The 19,955-nt window shown below is 34.3% G+C and overlaps 1 protein-coding gene across 5 annotated transcripts in view; it reads left to right on the forward strand.

Moving 5' to 3' along the window:
* The first annotated feature begins 153 nt into the window (after positions 1-153).
* The window catches only part of LOC144976364 (putative leucine--tRNA ligase, mitochondrial), a 33,457-nt gene continuing 13,655 nt past the window's right edge, over positions 154-19,955 (forward strand). The window contains exons 1-15 of one of the 5 annotated variants that reach the window (XM_078920618.1): positions 154-305; positions 1,941-2,077; positions 2,959-3,066; positions 4,256-4,384; positions 5,217-5,308; positions 5,605-5,665; positions 8,072-8,161; positions 9,828-9,971; positions 11,938-12,054; positions 12,900-13,026; positions 15,656-15,760; positions 16,185-16,291; positions 17,373-17,537; positions 18,689-18,810; positions 19,920-19,955. The exon at positions 19,920-19,955 is cut by the window's right edge and continues 131 nt beyond it. In XM_078920618.1, coding sequence (XP_078776744.1) covers positions 1,967-2,077; positions 2,959-3,066; positions 4,256-4,384; positions 5,217-5,308; positions 5,605-5,665; positions 8,072-8,161; positions 9,828-9,971; positions 11,938-12,054; positions 12,900-13,026; positions 15,656-15,760; positions 16,185-16,291; positions 17,373-17,537; positions 18,689-18,810; positions 19,920-19,955 — 1,514 coding nt within the window. In that variant the 5' untranslated portion in view covers positions 154-305; positions 1,941-1,966. Of the gene's footprint in view, positions 334-1,940; positions 2,078-2,958; positions 3,067-4,255; positions 4,385-5,216; positions 5,309-5,604; positions 5,666-8,071; positions 8,162-9,827; positions 9,972-11,937; positions 12,055-12,899; positions 13,027-15,655; positions 15,761-16,184; positions 16,292-17,372; positions 17,538-18,688; positions 18,811-19,919 lie in introns of all 5 variants that reach the window. The other 4 variants (XM_078920616.1, XM_078920617.1, XM_078920620.1 and 1 more) reach the window with 4 other exon arrangements.

A 19,955-nucleotide genomic window follows, 5' to 3' on the forward strand; every position in this document is an offset into this window, starting at 1 on the left:
AAGATAACAGGGAAATGAATAGCTTTGAATAAGTTAAACCTGGGATATAAATCCATTTTAACACTTCTAATATCAACGAATCAATTTTGCGAAGCTATTCGTTATCATTTTTTAAAAGCTCGTATATTATAGAGTACGAAATTTATGACAATAGATTCTACAAATAAAAGGTCAAGAGGTCAACAATGGCAGCTTACATTGCTTTCGTTAGACTGTCTATCGTCTGCCAGCTTCACCTTCACCCAAATGCAACTCAAATGAAGATCTGTTATGATCTTATGGAGTAAAGCGTTGGCTTTTGAATTGTAAAAGAGGGGCGGAGCTAAGCAAAAAGTGCATCTCTCTCTCTCTCTCTCTCTCTCTCTCTCTCTCTCTCTCTCTCTCTCTCTCTCTCTCTCTCTCTCTCTCTCTCTCTCTCTCTCTCTCTCTTCCCATCTCATTTATAAAAATTCTGCTAGATAGGCGCCACTCCCTCGCCAAATCAAAACATATGCCTAAGCTCTGAAATCGTTTCACTTTATCTGCATGTGTTCCGATTAACCAGAAGAAAGTATACAGAAAAAACTTTGTCACAGACAGATTGTTCCAATTTAGCATCTGTCCCGATAAATAAGTGGCATTCCAAATATCAGCTTCCATTTCATGATATAAAAAAAATTTATAATTTCCTTCCTTGACTTCTAGCTTTGCCTTTGACGGAAAACCAAACCTCATTTGATTCCAATATTATATCAGTATAATGCCAAAACTCCGGTTTCACCGGGAATGATGAAATCCGGTCTGGCTGGAGCAAAAAATCCTGGCTTACACTTACAGCACGGCTACGGGCAAATTCCGGTGAGGTCAAATTATTCCAAGGTTCAACCACCACATCATCATCACTGCCACTACTAATACAATCAACACCACTATATCGTCATACTCTTGACTTGAGAGGTGGGCCGGTGGAACCGACATTTTAGTTTTAGCTCCTTTACTTTTACTTTTTACCGTAATAAGTCTAGCATCTCCTCGCGGCGATTGTTGGGGAAAGTGGGTTTGGGAGACCTTCCATAAGCTACTACATCCCAAGTATTCTTGGTCTAGTAGGGGGTTTGGGAGGGGGGAAACTTTTCTTTTTTTTTAGTCTCCCCCCTCCCAAACCCCCTACACTAGAACTTCTACTATAAGTTATAAGATCAGAAAAAAACAGTCTCTACATAAACAAAGCAAGATGGCGGTGGTAGGACCTTGCTCCTGTTCCAGTAGTCGTCTAGTTGATGAGAACATAAGCACACCCTCGGACAGTCATAATTTTTTAATTAAGCAAAGTACACACCATTTCCATATCAATAAAATATGTATTAAAATAAAATACTCACTAGTTCTACACACCTGATCAATCGTTCCATCACAGAAAACTATGTGTAACTTGTAATGTTTATAGTCTGATTGAAAAACAATATCAAAGATCTGAGCGATGTCACCTTCCTTCATTCCATTGTTTGTAAACAACCAGTGATATTTATCTGAGGGGGCTTGAGGGCATGTCACAAATCCCACATTTTAATTGGTGAAAAATCCACTCGTTGATTACCAATGCCTTCAGTGAAGTCAGCATTTTCCCATTGTTTAAATGATGGAACTAACATCGGCCAATCAATTTTTCTTGTTTCTCAGCTCGCGTTATAGCTTTTGATTATTTTCACCTTTTCCATTGCAAATTTTCCTTCAGCAGTGATTACCTAGTTGATTGTGATGGATCTGGAAGAAAATATTATGCAGTAGACAAGCATATTCATCATTTAACACTACAGGAGCAGGTGTCAAATCAAGCTTCATTGGTCTTATGTCTATTTGTCTGAAAGAGATTGAAATATTTCAATAGCTGCTGTATTCCTGTGTCACCTCCGCCTGTTATTATGTTGTGCAATAAATGACTCTATTTCTCTGCTTTTTAGAAAAATTTATATTGTCCACATCAGAAATGATGATAAGATATCAAGACCGTGCTTTGAAGTGCATTCATTCATGCCTGACGAGGAAGCAACTATGGATGAACAGTATCCGTCTTATATTTAGTAAAACAGGAATATGGGTAAGATGCTCTTTTTTTTTTGTTTGTTCATTGTGGAGTTTTTGATATAATTGTGTGCAGTGTGGTTTTGGACTCCAGTCGTAACATAGATTAAGTCTGAAGATGTCAGCAATCAAACACATCAATGGTTAGACATTAGGAAAGGCATTTTGCTCACATTTTTACTTTGTTAAATCAAAAGTGACTGGGTAGTTGGGTCTGTTAGATCTGGAAAAGACGTCTAACTTCTACGTCATGGCACAAGACCGAAGGGCTAGAGCTCTGGTGGTCGCTGGTTCGGATAAGTAAGTAAGTAAGTTAGATCTGGAAGAAAGTACTTGGCAATAGTTTAGCTTCCAATCTAAACGATAACAAGCAATTTTGTTATTGTCTGTTTAATGAGACTAATACTGGTATAGTTGCCTTCTTCATGGGTCATCATATGGCTCCGAATGTCTAATGAATGGATTGCAGGCTTTGTCTTTGTATAGTCTGGAAATGATATATGTGATCTCAAAATGCTATGAAGTCAGAATGAACAAAAGAGAAAAACTAATTATAAAGTCAAAATTATCAGAATAAATAATTTTAAAACTTGAAATTTAGGAAACAAAACTCATTTTCCTGAATGAAGAGGTTCATTTTAACTTATATGGTTTACCTTTAGCTTAAATTTCAATTTTGTGAATAATGGTCATCTTTGACGTAATTCCACTATGAGTCCGTTGGTCGTAAATAATGTTTTAAAGGCCTGAGCTGGAGAAGAAACTGAATTTTTACAATGAAATATTTTATACCATAAGTCAATTTTAATGACATGTTATTTAATCATTGCTTTATATATTTGAACTCGTTGCACAAGAAAAGACTATTATAGCAACTTTATTTTTATTTTTTTCTAGAATCCAAAACTTTCAAGGAACATTAGACTTGAAATAGAAGAACACTGGCAACCAGTTATACAAGAATATGACAGGGTACAATCCAACTTGGCAGATGCTGCAGAGAATGTGAGTTACTGGGTTACAAGTATTTGGAGTTATGAAATATAATGGTCAACATGCACACTGTTGCAGGTCTGCTAACCCAAATTGTTATGGTCTCATTGTTATCACGGAAATACTCTCGAATAACACAAAATGTTTCCATAGCAACAATGTTAAAACAGGCCCACTATTGCTGTCAGTTACAGGACCTGCACCCAGAGGACAGGCCTGTAGAATTACAAAATTTTTATTTCAGCTTCAGAGCTGCATTCGCCTCTTTGACTTGATAAATACTTTTGAAAAGTAAAATGTAGTTTCTAACATCCTATATTCAGGACTTTGAAGCATTTGTGGATCATCGTGATGGCAAATTATTGATTTGTAAAGCTATTTATAGTGAATTATCAATTTTTTTCCCTTAAAAACTACGAATTTTAAAAATTTTAAGTAGGCAGCTCTGAGATGAGGGTAAACAAAATGAAAAGTCATCCTCGGTTGGGCAATGATTCAAACTGGAGTGACCAGTCATATTATTTTTTTGCTGGATTAAAAAAAAAAAAATTGTTACTTTTTTTTTTTTGATTTTATTTGTCCACAATGGTAAACTTGCACACTAATGAATTACACATTTATAGTCTGCCATCTGGAAGATGCACCCTAATAAACTATACATCTATAGTTCGCCATTTAATTTTGAACATGCACCCTAATAAACTACACAGCTATAGTCTGCCATCTGAATGAACCATTCAGTCTAATAAACTAGATTTTTATAATCTACAGTTTTGAAAATGCACCCTAATAAACTACACATCTATAGTGTGCCATTTAAGTTTGATAATGCACACAAATAAGCTACATATTTATAATTTACTGTCTTGAGCATGCACCCTCATAAATTACACATAGCCTTCTGTCTTGAACAAGCCACCTAATAAACTACACATAGCCTTCTGTTTTGAACCAGCCACCTAATAAACTACACACACAAACACACACACACACACATATATATATATATATATATATATATATATATATATATATATATATATATATATATATATATATATATATATATATATATTATATATATATATATATATATATATATATGTGTGTGTGTAGTTTATTAGGTGGCTTGTTCAAAACAATATTGCTGTCTGGAACATGTACCCTAATAATCTATAAATCCATTTGATGACTTTCCCAGTCCGCCAAAGAGAAGTTCTATGCCCTGTCTATGTTTCCATATCCAAGTGGCAATCTACACATGGGGCATGTCAGGGTGTACACACTCAGTGACGTCATGGCACGCTATCAACGCTTAAAAGGGAAAATGGTATGTCTAACTCTTGTTTTCCTTTCATTACTTATTGTGTTAAAATCTGCATTATAATATAATCCTTCCCTGGCATTTGTTACACATTTTGCTTTGTGCGTTTTCAATTTCAAATATTTATTTATTGTCGGCATTAAAAAATGTTTCATAAAATAATTTAGTCAGGTTAATAGAAGCCTTTGACCGACATAGGATTCAATACATAGTGCATAAAAATATAGTAATACATTGTTGCTTAAAAACATTCCCTCATCAAGATTCTAATCATGACACACAAAGAAAAGTAACATAAGTTTTTAAATATTATATGTGTTATTACTTTAATAGCTGCCATTCTCTTTTGTTACTAATTGATATTATATCCATATTTCATTGTATTATCTTTGTATTTTTTTACTTAAGATATCATTTGTTTTACAAACTTTTAGTTAAACTAGTGTCCCATTTAGAGAACAATCTAATGATAATTCATTATAAGATAAGTTAATTATGAAATTGTCAAAATTTCTTATTGTACAATTAACTACATGAAAATTATAATGTTAGTGATTATTTTGTGCATCACAAATATTAAAAACACAAAGCAAAACACGAACAAAAACGAAAACAATAATAAAATGCACATATGTGGGTGGAAGGATTTGATTTTTTAATAGAAAAATATTTTGTTTAGTTTTATTATTGTTTTCGTTTTTGTTCGTGTTTTGCTTTGTGTTTTTAATATTTGTGATGCACATAAAAATCACTAACATTATTATTTTCATGTAGTTAATGAGAAAAATAAATCATCAAACATTTGAGTAATTTGATAATCATAATCAATTTGCTGAAGGTGATTCACCCTATAGGGTGGGACGCCTTTGGACTTCCTGCTGAGAATGCAGCCATTGAGAGAGGTGTCCGACCCAAAGACTGGACTTACAGGTAAAATGCTTAAAGGTTGTGTATCCCATGATGAAACGTCCAATATGTTTCTCATTGGCCTTGATGTGCCACTGAAAATAACAAAAAGACTTTTTCATTTAAACTGACTGACTCACTAAGCTTGTATATTCCTGCTTGCACATTTTAAAAAAATGTTTTGTGTTATTTAAAAAATTGACTCTTTTTTTTCTATCAGTTTGTATTTCTTGATTAACTTTGTACCCTGTAAATGTTTAAAAATCTTTCACATATGTCAAATAAGAAATGTTCAGTAAACTTTCTCTTGCATCTTTCAGCAACATTGAGAGGATGAGAAAACAATTCAAAAGCATGGGGTTTAGTTTTGACTGGAATCGGGTGAGTGGAGAATATTATTCACAATGAAATCATATACTGATTATATTGTTATACAGTTGCATTTCTCAAATCCTTAACTCCACAATCCTGGGTGGGGTTTCCTGACCTCCCATAGTGGGCAGGGAGGTACTAACTGTGTCTTCTATCCCCCTATATCTGTTTTCCAACTTGCTTCCTGTCTTTATCTTGGAATGAGATTACTTGGTTTTGTCCTGGTCCTGGGCGGATGCCCTGGCTGAGAGGGAAACAGTCAAATGTAGAGTTAGAGTTTTGGGAGATGATATTTTTTTTTCCTTGTAAATCATCTCTCTGTTATACACTGTATTATTTTTTCTTTATATTTTATATGATTTGTAAAACATTTGAGTGTGTTCCTCTTAATGGGGACCTGTGCTTGTGTCTGGATGAGACTTTTAGGATCTCAAACTAAGTACTTTGATAGGGTGCTCTTGGAATCTACTCCTGTTTCTTAATTTAACCAATTCCACTTTGTCTTACCTTTTCTTGGGATTTAATTGTAATTTTATAACTTTTTACTATCCCATTTTCTTCCTTTTCACTGGTGCTGATATGACCTTTATGTGTTTCAAGTGCCATAAAACCCTTAAAAACATAAAACAATACATAACTCCACAATCTGGATATCTGCATTATCCAGATAGGTTACCTGGGGACAGATTTTTTCTTCTGTATTTGTACACCTTAGGGACTGATTCCACTCCCCAGATGTCTCTGTAATCCGGACAAAATGCTGGGAGCGGAGGTGTTCGGATTGAAGAGACGTGACTGTATTTATTACTATCAAATGCGAAATTTAAAATGGTAGAATCCAAATTTGATTATCTTATTTTAGTTTGTAATAAAAATTAAATAAGCAAAATGGGTTAAAATTAGAAGGTAATCTTATCGCATATTTAAGAATATAGTTAATCTTTATTGCCTCTGAGTTGCTTCCTTACCTCAGCACATAGTTGAGTCCTTGGATAAGGCTCTTTACTCACATTCTCTCACAGTACTCATGTGTAAAATGAGTTCCTGGCTGTTAACAGCATTGTCTCTGTCCGAAAAAAATTGTAATATCGCCTAACAGGCGTCATGTCATGTCCTACATGTTAAGTGTTGCTGTTGGTCAGGGACCCCTTGTAAAGCGCTTTGATCATGTTTAGTGGATATAGCGCTTTATAAAAGCTCCATTTTTTTTTTTTTTTTTTGGTGTTTGGTTGATACTCTCATGGAAGTTAGAAAAACAAAATCCATAAATAGTGGTCGCTGATTATGTGATCATTCTCTATGCTGATGGCACATATTTTAAATTGTAAGCAATCGTTTCCAGCATGGTCACCATTCTCCATATTACAGTAATTATATGATTCATAGAAGTCAAGACAAAGCAGATAAAAAGACATATATGCTATTTCACTGTGTTACGGATGACAACTTGAAATAAATTCTTTTGTAAGAATTAACTCTTTCAGCGTTGAGGCCATATTCGCATTTCAGTCACAAAATGGCTGACACCTGATTGAGGCAGCATGAGAATGACAAGCTAAGACAAAGCGACATTCAAATTTGGGGCAAATCTCAATTAAAATACCATCCTGGAGCCAATTGAATGTTCTGATAAAAGAATTGATACCATTGATTCAATTTAAAGTACTTTTCTAGAAAGTACAATCGGATTACATTATTATTTTTGTCCTTCAAGACCGGCCGCACTGTGCGGCCATTGGCCAGTAGAACAGATTCTGCTCTGGTTGCACAGTGCGGCAATGGCACTGAAAGAGTTAAACAAAGCTAGGTAAACAGCTGTAGTCTGAAAAATCCAACCACGTGTCAACTGAAGCTTGGGTTGTTCAAGTTGCCAATTTTATTCTATTCTTTAAGTGCCTTGGTTTCTTAGGGGATGGGAGGGGGGGGGGGTAAAAATTGCTTGCTTACCTATGTATAGGCTATTTCATCTACAAAAAATTCTGCGGGATCCAGCTAAAAAAAAAGAAAAAAGTAGTCCTTCAGAGCTGCCCATAGAGCTGGAGTTTATCCCGGTTTCTATAGCGTGAAACTGACAATCAATAGCAATTGCTTGCTACCCTTTGGATAGGACGTTAGTCTATCGCAAAGTACTTCTGCCAGATCCAACAGACCCAGCTATCCAATCACTGCTGGGCGGACAGGGGGTCCGAAAAAAATCTTGACTCCATCCAGGATCGATCTCAGTCCCTTTGCTTGTAAAGCGAGTGCTCTATCAACTGAGCTATCGGGACCTCCCGCTACCCGATCATTAACGGGTGGACAGGGATTGAGGATGTGAGCCTCAAGAGTTTACATGTACACTGCCAAAAGAATTGCCAACCGTCTGAGAACATTTGAAATGATTTTCGTTTTTCTGCTTTCCATCTTTTGTCTCAGGAACTTGCTACTTGTGATCCTGCCTACTACAAATGGACTCAGTTTATTTTCTTGAAGATGTTTGAAAAAGGACTGGCCTTTCAACAGAAGGTAAAGTTAGTGCGGCTACATGGTCTAGTGGTATGACACTCGCTTTCAGATCGGAAGGTCCTGAGTTCAAGCCTCGCTCAGCACATAGTTGACTCCTTGGAAAAGGCTCTTTACTCGCATTCTCTCTCCATAGGTTGAAAATGAGTACCTGGCTGTTAACAGCATTGTCTCTGTCGGAAAAAAAAATGTAATATCGCCTAACAGGCGTCATGTCTTGTTCTACATGTTACATGTTGCTGTTGGTCAGGGACCCCTTGTAAAGCGCTTTGAGCTCATTAAGTGGATGTCGTGCTATATAAAATCTCAAGTTTTTTTTGTTTTTTAAAGATAAATACTCAATTTATTATTACATTGTACAATTGGACTTCTTGGGTTTTAGTTTAGACAGAAGCAGACCTGCCTACTTGAAAATCTAAAAATTCGTAATTTTTTAGGAGATAGAGTTTGTAGTTGCTATTGTTAACTAAAATAATTAACACTTTATCCTCACAAGGATTAGATAACATTTCAAAATACTTAAAATTATGTCGTCTGGCATCAGCTTTCATTTTCAAGAAGTTTTTATGACTTTGAGATGTTCATGAAGTTCTGAAATTGGAGCCAAAATTTAGTAATTCATAAGAAATTAAATGTTTCCGGTTTGCCCTTTATCAACAAAACAGGATGAATGAAACACATTATCTCATTCGTCTGTAGTGTTTCATTCATCCTGTTTTGTTGATAAAGGGGAAACCTGAAACATCCAACCAATTTATCAGTTTTCGTATATTAAATTGAAGCTTACATTCAATTTCAAATTGTTATTTCATTTTTTTATAGACAAACAACGACTTTCCCTGTGAATGGTGATCTAGTTAAAATGAATTAAATAAGAAACACCGACATCTATATAGAATATTTTATTCTTGATAATGTGCTTTGAAAAGGGTTAAATATAGACATGCAGATCTATTATCAATTTATTTATTTTTTAATTTTAAATGTTTATTATTTTTTTTTCATAGTTTTGTGTGATGATTTTAGTTATGTTAATATTGTTTGTTGTTATGTATTCATTTTTGTATGTGTGTCGTGTGCATGTTGTGTATGTGTTTGTGCATGTATTTTATGTGTAGTGTGTATGCATGTTTTTATGTGTATGTTTTGTGATTTTTGTTGTTTGTGTGTGTGTATATATGTGTGTGTGCATGTTTGTGTATGTGTGTGTGTGCATGTTTGTGTATGTGTGTGTGTGCATGTTTGTGTATGTGTGTGTGTATATATGTGTGTGTGTGTGCGTGTGTGTGTATGTGTGTGTGTGTGCATGTTTGTGTATGTGTGTGTGTATATATGTGTGTGTGCATGTTTGTGTATGTGTGTGTGTGCATGTTTGTGTATGTGTGTGTGTGTGCATGTTTGTGTATGTGTGTGTGTGTGCATGTTTGTGTATGTGTGTGTGTATATATGTGTGTGTGTGCGTGTGTGTGTATGTGTGTGTGTGTGCATGTTTGTGTATGTGTGTGTGTATATATGTGTGTGTGTGCGTGTGTGTGTATATGTGTGTGTGTGCATGTTTGTGTATGTGTGTGTGTTGTGATGTTGTGTGTGTTGTGTTGTGTGTGTGTAGTTGTTGTGTATGTGTGCGTGTGTGTGTATGTGTGTGTGTGTGCATGTTTGTGTATGTCAGGGTTTAGTCAATTGGGATCCAGTGGATATGACGGTGCTGGCAGCAGAACAGATTGATGACAAAGGAAGGTCATGGAGGTCAGGGGCCAAAGTAGAGCAGAAGTACTTAAAACAATGGTACCTGAGGAATACAGTGTTTTCAGAGGTGAGAAGACCGTTCACTGTCTTGTGGCTTTGTTTTATTAACTCAATACCAATTAGCATTATCACAATATTTCATGTTTTCTATAAAACTATAGACAAGAGGATTAATAAAAACAAGAAATGGAAAAAATAGAGAATTGCCATAAGACAATAGAGAGTAAAAATATTTCACAGTGATGGATGGCATCAATTGTAGAGTATCCCTTCTTGCCCAGGGGCAAAGGGTGCCATACCAGTCAAATTCTCAGGTTCAACTCCCGTCATTGCAATAAGTTTTTATTCTCTATTGTCTTCTCGTACTTCTCTAAACTTTCCCATTCTTGTTGTTATTCACACTCTCACTTTTACACACCAACCTTTCCCATTCTTGTTGTTATTCACACTCTCACTTTTACACACCTGCCAACTCTCCCAATGTTATCGGGGACATTTCTCATATTTATGCACATTCCCAATTTTCCAAATTTCCAGCTTTTTTCTGGAGTTTTATTGTATTTTATTATTTCAGATAAACCTTCATTTATCATCATCATCATCATCATCATCATTATCACCATCATTATCATCATCATCATCGTCATCATCATCACCATCATCATCATCATCATCATCATCATCATCATTATCACCATCATTATCATCATCATCATCGTCATCACAATCACCACTATCACCATCTTCATCATTTTAATAATTAATTATCATCATCATGATCACCACCACAACAACCACCACCACCACCATCAAAACCATCATCACATTTTCATGTCATGTAAATCCCAGATTTGCTCTAAATTAGTTCAGAAGTTTGCTTTTGAAAAGTTGGCTATTCTGATTTTGTGAATTAAATAAAAGGATTGTGTGTTGTTTGGGGACTTATCTGGTGTTGGAGTCTCGGTATTATGATGAGGCTATGGGGTCCTGGGTTTGAGCCTCGTTCAGTGCATAGTTGAGTCCTTGGAAAAGACTCTTTACTCACATTCTCTCACCATACTCAGGTGTAAAATGAGTACCTGGTTATTAACAGCGTTGTCTTTGTCAGAAAAAATTATAATATCGCCTAACAGGCGTCATGTCCAGTCCTACATGTTAAGTGTTGCTGTTGGCCAGGGACCCCTTGTAAAGTGCTTTGAGCACGTTTATTGGATATCGCGCTATATAAAAGCTCAATTTAAAAAATATATTTTTTGTTGGAGTCTTAGTATTATGGCGTCTGGCAACAACAGCTAAGTGATTTGAAACATTTTCCAATGATTGGATTGGTAACAATTATTGCTATATTCTGACCAAGGTGGTGTGTCCTTTTGTCCTTGGTAAAGCAGTTTACATATACCACTTACTTGACTCAGATGTGAATATAGAGCAGGCTCATATTGTAAGAGTGATAGTACGATCAAAATGCCAAATAAGTATTTAAACATTTCGGCCAGAAAACTCGTCCTTCAAACATTGATTGATTAAAATGACCCTCATCTTGGCAATAACTCTCAAACCTGGGATTCATGAAATCTTCAAGAAGGTCCCAGGTTTGAGAGTTTTTAAGCAAGATGAGGGTCATTTTAATTAATCAATATTTGTGACCCTTCGCCTCAAAACGGTATTAAGTCGGGTTGGTTAAGATGTTGAAAATTGGATTTATAGCCAGAAATATCAGATTTGTGTTGAGTTTATATGATTTATTGAGGAGAATGGATACCATTTTTTAGGGTGCGAATGCCAACAATTTATATTTTGACCAGTTTAACATTAAATTCGGCTTTTAAGCAAATGGTTCGTTCCGACATAATACCGTTTTGAGACGATGGGTCACATTTGTAGGACGAGTTTTGTGGCCAAAATTAAAATACTTGTCTTATCCGTGTCTGGCAGAATACTATTTATGTGTTGGTTTTTGTCTGTTTTTGTTTTTGTTGGGTTTTTTTTTTTTGGCTCAACAAAGCTTGACTTTTATTTTATTTACTCACCAGTCTCTTCTAGACGGCCTGAATGAAGTCGATCCAGCCCTTTGGAGAGATATCATACTTTTACAGAAAAACTGGATATCCCAGTTGACAGGTCATCGAATCGAATTCAAAATTGTTATGGTAAATTAATGTAAATGGTGTTGCTCGAAGCTCGAAGAAATAAACAAAGCCACTACCACATTATCTCATTCGTCTGTAGTGTTTCATTCATCCTGTTTTGTTGATAAAGGGAAACCTGAAACGTCCATTTTATCTGTTTTCGTATATTAAAGTGATGCTTATATTCAATGTCACATTGTTATTTATGGTAAATTTAGGGATTCTTTCAGCCATTTTGTTTGTTTTTGTCTCCATCTTGAAATCATGACTGTGTCCCTTGGCAAAGTCAAACACAGTCAACAAGTGAGTTTAAATGGCATGCAAAAAATATGGTTTTCAAAGGCTCAAAAATCATACAACTCTTAAAAACTAAAAGAAACAGCAACACTGAGTTACCGGTCATATGTGTATGGGTCATTATATGTGTAAAATATGTTGTCTATTTGCTGTGTCATTAATTGAAATTATTATGCATGTATTTTTTCATTGTTTGTATTTATTTACTTTATGAATGTAAAATCTGTTGAAACAGGGGTAAGGCACTTTACAATTGTCACTTATTATTATTGTTATTATTATTGTTATTATTATTATTATTATTATTATTATTATTATTATTATTGTTATTATTATTATTATTATTATTATTATTATTATTATTACTAGTGGAGAACCTACAATATTGGTGGAGAAATAAAGGCTATTAGGACCAGGCGTTCATCTATTATGCTTATTATACGACTACATTTATATTATTGTATTTTTAGATTTGCCGGTAATTCTGCCGGGAAGGTTGTTTTGTCTTGTTTTAATTCATTTTTTTTTAATTATCAAAAATTGTTTTCTGTTTTTAAATTGATGTTCAGCCTGATGGTTCAGAGGAGTCGCCGTTATCCATCTACACTGAGAATCTCGATCTTATCTATGGAGTGACTCATGTATCAGTGGCTCTCTCTCATCATTTGTGTGTGGATCTGGGTATCAAGCAAGAGGGTAAGTCTGAACTATGTGATGGGCCAAGCAATATGTGTGCATCCCTGACATAATCAGTCACATGGTGAAAATGTTTGTTTTTTGCGGGGTTTTTTTGTTTTCTTGTGTGTATTTTTGAAGCCTAATGTCTCCTGAGCATTTTAATCTTTATTTGAAGCAAATCGGGTGATTTTTCATGAAGTTATCGTCATATGAATGGGCTTGGGTGTGAAATCGCTTCCAAGAGTTGAAATAAAGTATAATAATTACCTTTATAAAAAAAATTAAAATAAAATATTTAGGAGTAGAATTCAATTAAAATTTTACATCAATATGTAGAAAAATGCTTGATTTAACGGTTTTTGATGAGAAATCATTTTCCATAAAAATTGACCTCTTGACTAAAATTATCAATATCTCCGTTCGAAGCTTTTCACCATGCGACTCATTATCTCAAGGACGCCCACATATGTGATTGGTAGGAAAGGCGATTCTACGTTTTTCTGACTGTTTTTAATACCCAGTGAACTGAAAGAATCTGTGAGAGACAAAGTTGTGTGTGTTGGTCCGTTATACTTCCAGATGGCAATGTTATGAGTTTAATAGCCAAGCACATACTATCTATATGGAGAGATATAACTCATGAAACCTCCAAAGCCTGGGATAGGCATGGACTTGAAGAAGAAGACCAGACATCGAAAAGGGATTCTAGAGTTGAAATGGCTAAAAATGTGAAATTTTAGTTTTTGACAGATTTAAAACAACATATTCATTCTCCTCAATTAAAGATGAAGGCTTAACATAAGTCTAACATATTTTACTGTTTAGAATTATAGTAATGATGATGATGATAATAATAATAATAATAGTAATAATAATAATAATAATAATAATAATAATAATAATAATAATAATAATAATAATAATAATTATTATTATTATATTATAATAATAATAATAATAATAATAATAATAATAATAATAATAATAATAATAATAATAATAATAATAAATAATAATAATAACAATAATAATAATAACAATAATAAATAATAACAATAATAATAATAATAATAATAATAATAATAATAATAATAATAATAATAATAATAATAATAATAATAATAATAATAATAATAATAATAATAATAATAATAATAATAATAATAATAATAATAACAATAATAATAATAACAATAATAATAATAATAATAATAATAATAATAATAATAATAATAGTGTGCATTTATATAGAGCCAATATTTCCATAAATATGAGCAGTTGGCACTTTACAAAAATGTCATTAGACAATTAACATAGCTATTAGATTTAGACATATAAATATACCAATATTTAAATTGCTATCAACATATAAATACATGCAAACGTTAAAAATGTACATCAAAAGAATACATATAGGTATCACATAACATATAAATACATGCAAACATTATAAATTTACATCCACAACATACATATATCATACCAAGAAATGTTTTGTAAAATAATATTTCTTTAACCTGTTTTGGAATACTCCAGGGATTCTGAATTTCTAACTACAAGGAGTAAATTATTCCAAATTGAGGGGCCAATCAGTGAAAAGTCTCTTTTATCTGCATTGAATAGCAACTGTTAATTGTGGCAGTCCAGTGATAGTGAAATGTTAATGCAGAAGAGATGATTTATTTTTAAAAGAATGGAATTATTTGAAGTTGAAAGTTTTTATTGATATTGAGTTTTCTGGTGTAATATGAACACATATGTGTCAGTACATGACATAATCAGTCGGAAGGTGAAAATTTTGGATTTGCATTTTTTTTCATTTATTGAAAGAATATGCTCCCCAGAGCATTTTAATCTTTATTTGAAGTAAATCGGGTGATTTTTCATGAAGTTATGGTCAGATGTATGGGAAGGGTAACCAGCAACTTTTTTTCAAATTTCATACTTTTTCAACTTGACTAGCTTTAAAAAATATTTAGTAGTGAAATTAAACTTTAATATTTCCCGAAGATGTACAAAAAGGGTTGATTTAATCATTTATGGCAAAAATTCATTTTTTATTAAAAATTGACCTTCTAACTAAACTTGGCAATATCTCAGTTCAAACCTTTTCATCGTCCCACTGATTATGTCATTCACTGTTACAAATATTCAATTTTGAGCAGCTAAACCATTCCGACATGATACTATTTAGAGGCATTGGGACACATATATTGAGAAGTATTCGATAGGAATGATGTATGGGAATATAATCTTTCCCGCATGATTTAAAATTTGCGGGTGGTTGGATGGGAGCATCACCCTTGAATCATATACCTATGATGTTCACATGGGTGTATGATCCGATAGTGATGTCGTTTCTTCTTCTCTTTACTAGCCTATCCTGCTTCTTTGGTTTGTGATTGTATTTTTGACAGGGGATATTTTTTTTTCTGTGAATCTTCTGCCTGTTTGTTCTTGGTTATTTATAATTTAGCTTATGATATCTTTAGGTTATGATTTTGATTTACATTTGTACTATTTTTGTTAGATTGCTTGTTTTTTTTGTTTCAGCGGTCTCTCATATAACCTCAATTGTGTTGGAAGAGACCTAAAGCAACAAACAAACAAACAAACAAAACGATTTAAAATGTATTGTTATTTTCAGGTCAAGTGTTGCCTGTCAAATGCATTCACCCGTTCACAGGACAGCCATTGAATGTCGTGTCCATCAGAGATGAGGACATTGTCAGCAACAGAAATGTTATGCTAGGTAAGAACAATCTTTTCAATTTGTGTAACTCTCTCCCATCACATGTGGGATGCTCGAATTTGTTGACAACGTTCAAATCTTGCTTAAAGTTTTTATCTTTTTATATCATAATTAGCAATACTATTATCATATTTTGTTGTTGTTAGATTGAATTCGTATCACTTTTCCATCAACACTTGTCTTACCGCAATGTGTTTTGTTTTATATCACTGTAAAGCGCTATATAAATGCTATTTTTTATTATTATTATTATTATTATTATTATTATTATTATTATTATTATTATTATTATTATTATTATTAGTAGTAGTAGTAGTAGTAGTAGTAGTAGTAGTAGTAGTAGTAGTAGTAGTAGTAGTAGTAGTAGTAGTAGTAGTAGTAGTAGTAGTAGTATTACTGTATTTTCATCTCATTGTTGCTTCAGGAATCCCTAGTGTGTCCGACCATGCCAGGACGATCTCGGAAAGACTTTGTCACCCTGTCCTGGAAGTGTTGGACTCATCTGGTGAAAAAGTCATCAACTCTCATGAGGTGCGAATAAAATGATAATCTATAAGTAAACAAATAAAATTCCCTTTATTCATCCCGTAGGAGAAATTTGTATCTAGGGTCTATTCCAAGGGAAGGCTGGAATAACCCAGGTGTTAGCCACAAATCAGCGCTGCAAATTGAGCTAGGGCAAGGTGACTTGCTCAAGGTCACACAGCGCAGCGGCAGGTGATCGAATTCGGAACCTATTGGGTACGAAGCAAAGACCGTACTGCTGAGCCACGCTGCCCTTAATCATTAAAGAAGAATTGGTGTAATTATCAGTTAAACTTTAGAGATGTAAGTTATCAAATAAACTCTACCTTAAGCTACCTTATGGTCCCCTACCTTCTGTCGAACATAAAAAAGAAGTTTGTTAATGGCTTACTATTTATTGAAACTTTTCTGGGTTAGAACATATTCAAACAAGATTTTAGATTTTAATTGCTTTTCGAATTAATATAAAGTGAAGTATTATTAATATTTTCCCTGCCAAATCTCTTAAAGTTATAGATCTTTAGTGATGTTTTTGTCTCTGGGTTGTACTGTTTATATAGGTACGTGGTAGTTTGCTCTTAGAAATGTAGCAACATATCATTAAATCATTCAATCTGTTCAATCATTCAGAAACCAGAATTATCTTTACATTCATCTTTTATAATATTAGTGCAATATCCACTTAATGTGCTCAAAGCACTTTACAAGGGGTCCCTGACCACCAGAAACTCGTAACATGTAGAACGAGACATGACGCCCGTTAGGAGATATTACAATTTATTCCAACATAGACAACCCTGTTAATGCCAGGTACTCATTTTAAAGTCATGTACGGTGAAAGAATGTGAGTAAAGAGCTTTTTCCTAGGACTCAACTATGCGCCAAGCAAAGCTCGAACCCAGGACCTTCCGATTCCGAAAGCGAGTGTCATACCACAAGACTACAATGCCCCATTATTATATTTAGTCTTCATAAGTTATTTTGCTTTGAAGATCCACGACTAGAACCAATCTTGGACATTTCAACTAAGCAATCCCTTTTGATTTTTTATTTGATTTTTTAAAAAATTTATTTTTGTCTCCACCAGTTGACAGGACTGAGTCGTCAAGAAGCTTTGGAGAAAGTAAGGCAGAAAGCTTTGGAGCTGGGGGTGGGAGGGGAGAGAATCAGTACCAGACTTCATGATTGGCTGATATCCCGTCAACGGTATTGGGGAACCCCTATACCCATCATACACTGTCCTTCTTGTAAGGTAAATACATGGAAATACCATCAAATGAATACTATAAGGGAATCCCTATACCCATCATACACTGTCCTTCTTGTAAGGTAAATACATGGAAATACCATCAAATGAATACTATAAGGGAACCCCTATACCCATCATACACTGTCCATCTTGTAAGGTAAATACATGAAAATTATATTTTGAGAATGCAAATGGAGAATCCATTTACCTATCATACACTGTCTTTGTCTGGTAAATACATGAAATAGGTATCTAGTTGTGCACACTAATGAGCAATCACCGTATCCATCATGCACATGATTGTCCTTGTAAAAGATAGAAGTGATTGTCACTGTTATGTACCAAAGGCAGTGCATTCCAAGACTGACAAGGAAGACACTCATTGGTGTCCTTGTAAAAGATAGAAGTGATTGTCACTGTTATGTACCAAAGGCAGTGCATTCCAAGACTGACAAGGAAGACACTCATTGGTGTCCTTGTGAAAGATAGAAGTGATTGTCACTGTTATGTACCAAAGGCAGTGCATTCCAAGACTGAAAGTGATTGTCACTGTTATGTACCAAAGGCAGTGCATTCCAAGACTGACAAGGAAGACACTCATTGGTGTCCTTGTGAAAGATAGAAGTGATTGTCACTGTTATGTACCAAAGGCAGTGCATTCCAAGACTGACAGTGAAGACACCCATCGGTGGCCAGTCAACAAGTTGCTTCATTTCAAGCTCTATAAATCATGTATCACAGACTTAGTAATATTTAACATGGCAGTATAGAAATGTATATAAACAGGAATATACGTTATGTAATAAGACCTCAATGCACAAGTGTAGTTAACTAATGATACGAATTAATGTGTTCCTAAAATATATTCAATTGTGACATTATTTAGAAGTAATAAAATGTAATTCAGTGTATTATTCATGGAAATACAATATTGGTTATACAATTGCAAAGGGCAATAACTCAATAATAATAATATACCATAACAGTCACAACCCTATTATCAATAATATGTTGATTTCAAGAGGAGTTTATAATCTTCAATTGCACATGCAAATAAAAAGCAATCAATGAACATATTGTATAAATCTCTGGGTAGTCTGAAAACTGGCCCCAATGGCACTCATGACTTTTATTTTTCCCCCAATCATTTGTAGGCAGTTCCCGTTCCATATGGAGATCTACCAGTAGAGTTGCCTGAGAGAGACAAACGGACATCTAAAGATGGTAAATCTCCTTTGGCGGAAGATGAAAAATGGCTGCATGTGACATGTCCAAAGTATGAATTGATATGGCTCTACTAACTCTCTAACTCTGATATCTAATGCAATTGGCCTAGAAAATAATAAAATAATGAAATTCCCTTTATTCATCCCCTAGGGGAAATTTGTCTCTAGAGTCTATTCCAAGGAAAGGCTGGAATAACCCAGGCATCAGCCGTAGTGCAGCGCTGCAAGTTGAGCTAGGGCGAGGTGACTTGCTCAAGGAGACACAGCACAGCGGCGGGTGATATAACTCAGTACCTTTCGGGTAGGAAACAAAGACTGTACCACTGAGCCATACTGCCCCTCTCATTCTCTTAATGGTATTTTGTTGTGATGATCTAGAAACCAAAATTGCAGCTATGTGGTCTAGTGGTATGACACTCGTTTTCGGATCAGAAAGTCCTGGGTTCGAGCCTCGCTCGGCGCATAGTTGAGTCCTTGGAAAAGGCTCTTTACTCACATTCTCTCACCGTACTCAGGTGTAAAAGGAGTACCTGGCCGTTAACAGCATTCTCTATGTCCGGAAAAAAAAGATTGTAATATCGCCTAATAGGCGTCATTTCCCATCCTATATGTTACGTGTTGCTGTTGGCCAGAGACCCCTTGTAAAGAACTTTGAGCATGTTTAGTGGATATTGCACTATATAAAAGCTCCAAAAAAAAAAGTTGAAATCATAGTTCTATAATTTTAAATATCGAAGTGACAACCTAGGGAGCAGGCACCGATGTAAGATAAATATCTGGGAAAAAATATGTATGAAACAGTGTCAGACAAAGCATTTAACTCACTCAACCCTAACACCGACAATATCCGTAGTTTACCCGGGTTACTTTTACCCCATGCCTATTTAATACATTTTTTTGGAGACAAATTATAGGCGTAAAATCAAAGCTAATGTTTTTAGTTTTTACATGTTAATGCTAGTTGAATAAAACTATCTATCTACATGCTCATTTTAATACATTTTTTTCCAATTTTGAAAAGTAGCAAAAACCTCTAGGATCAAGTGAGTTCAGATGCTGTTGGAATACGTTGGTGCACAGAAGAGAATTTTTAAAAGAAACAAAGAGAAGAAGTAATATGTATGTTAAGATTTTCTCTTTTTTTTTTTTTTGTAATAAGATGTGGTGGTCCCGCCAAAAGAGAGACGGATACAAT

This window comes from Berghia stephanieae, chromosome 7 (genome assembly GCF_034508935.2).
Source record: "Berghia stephanieae isolate SIO BIC M18660-M18661 chromosome 7, UCSD_Bste_1.3, whole genome shotgun sequence".
Classification (NCBI taxonomy): Eukaryota; Metazoa; Mollusca; class Gastropoda; order Nudibranchia; family Aeolidiidae; genus Berghia; species Berghia stephanieae.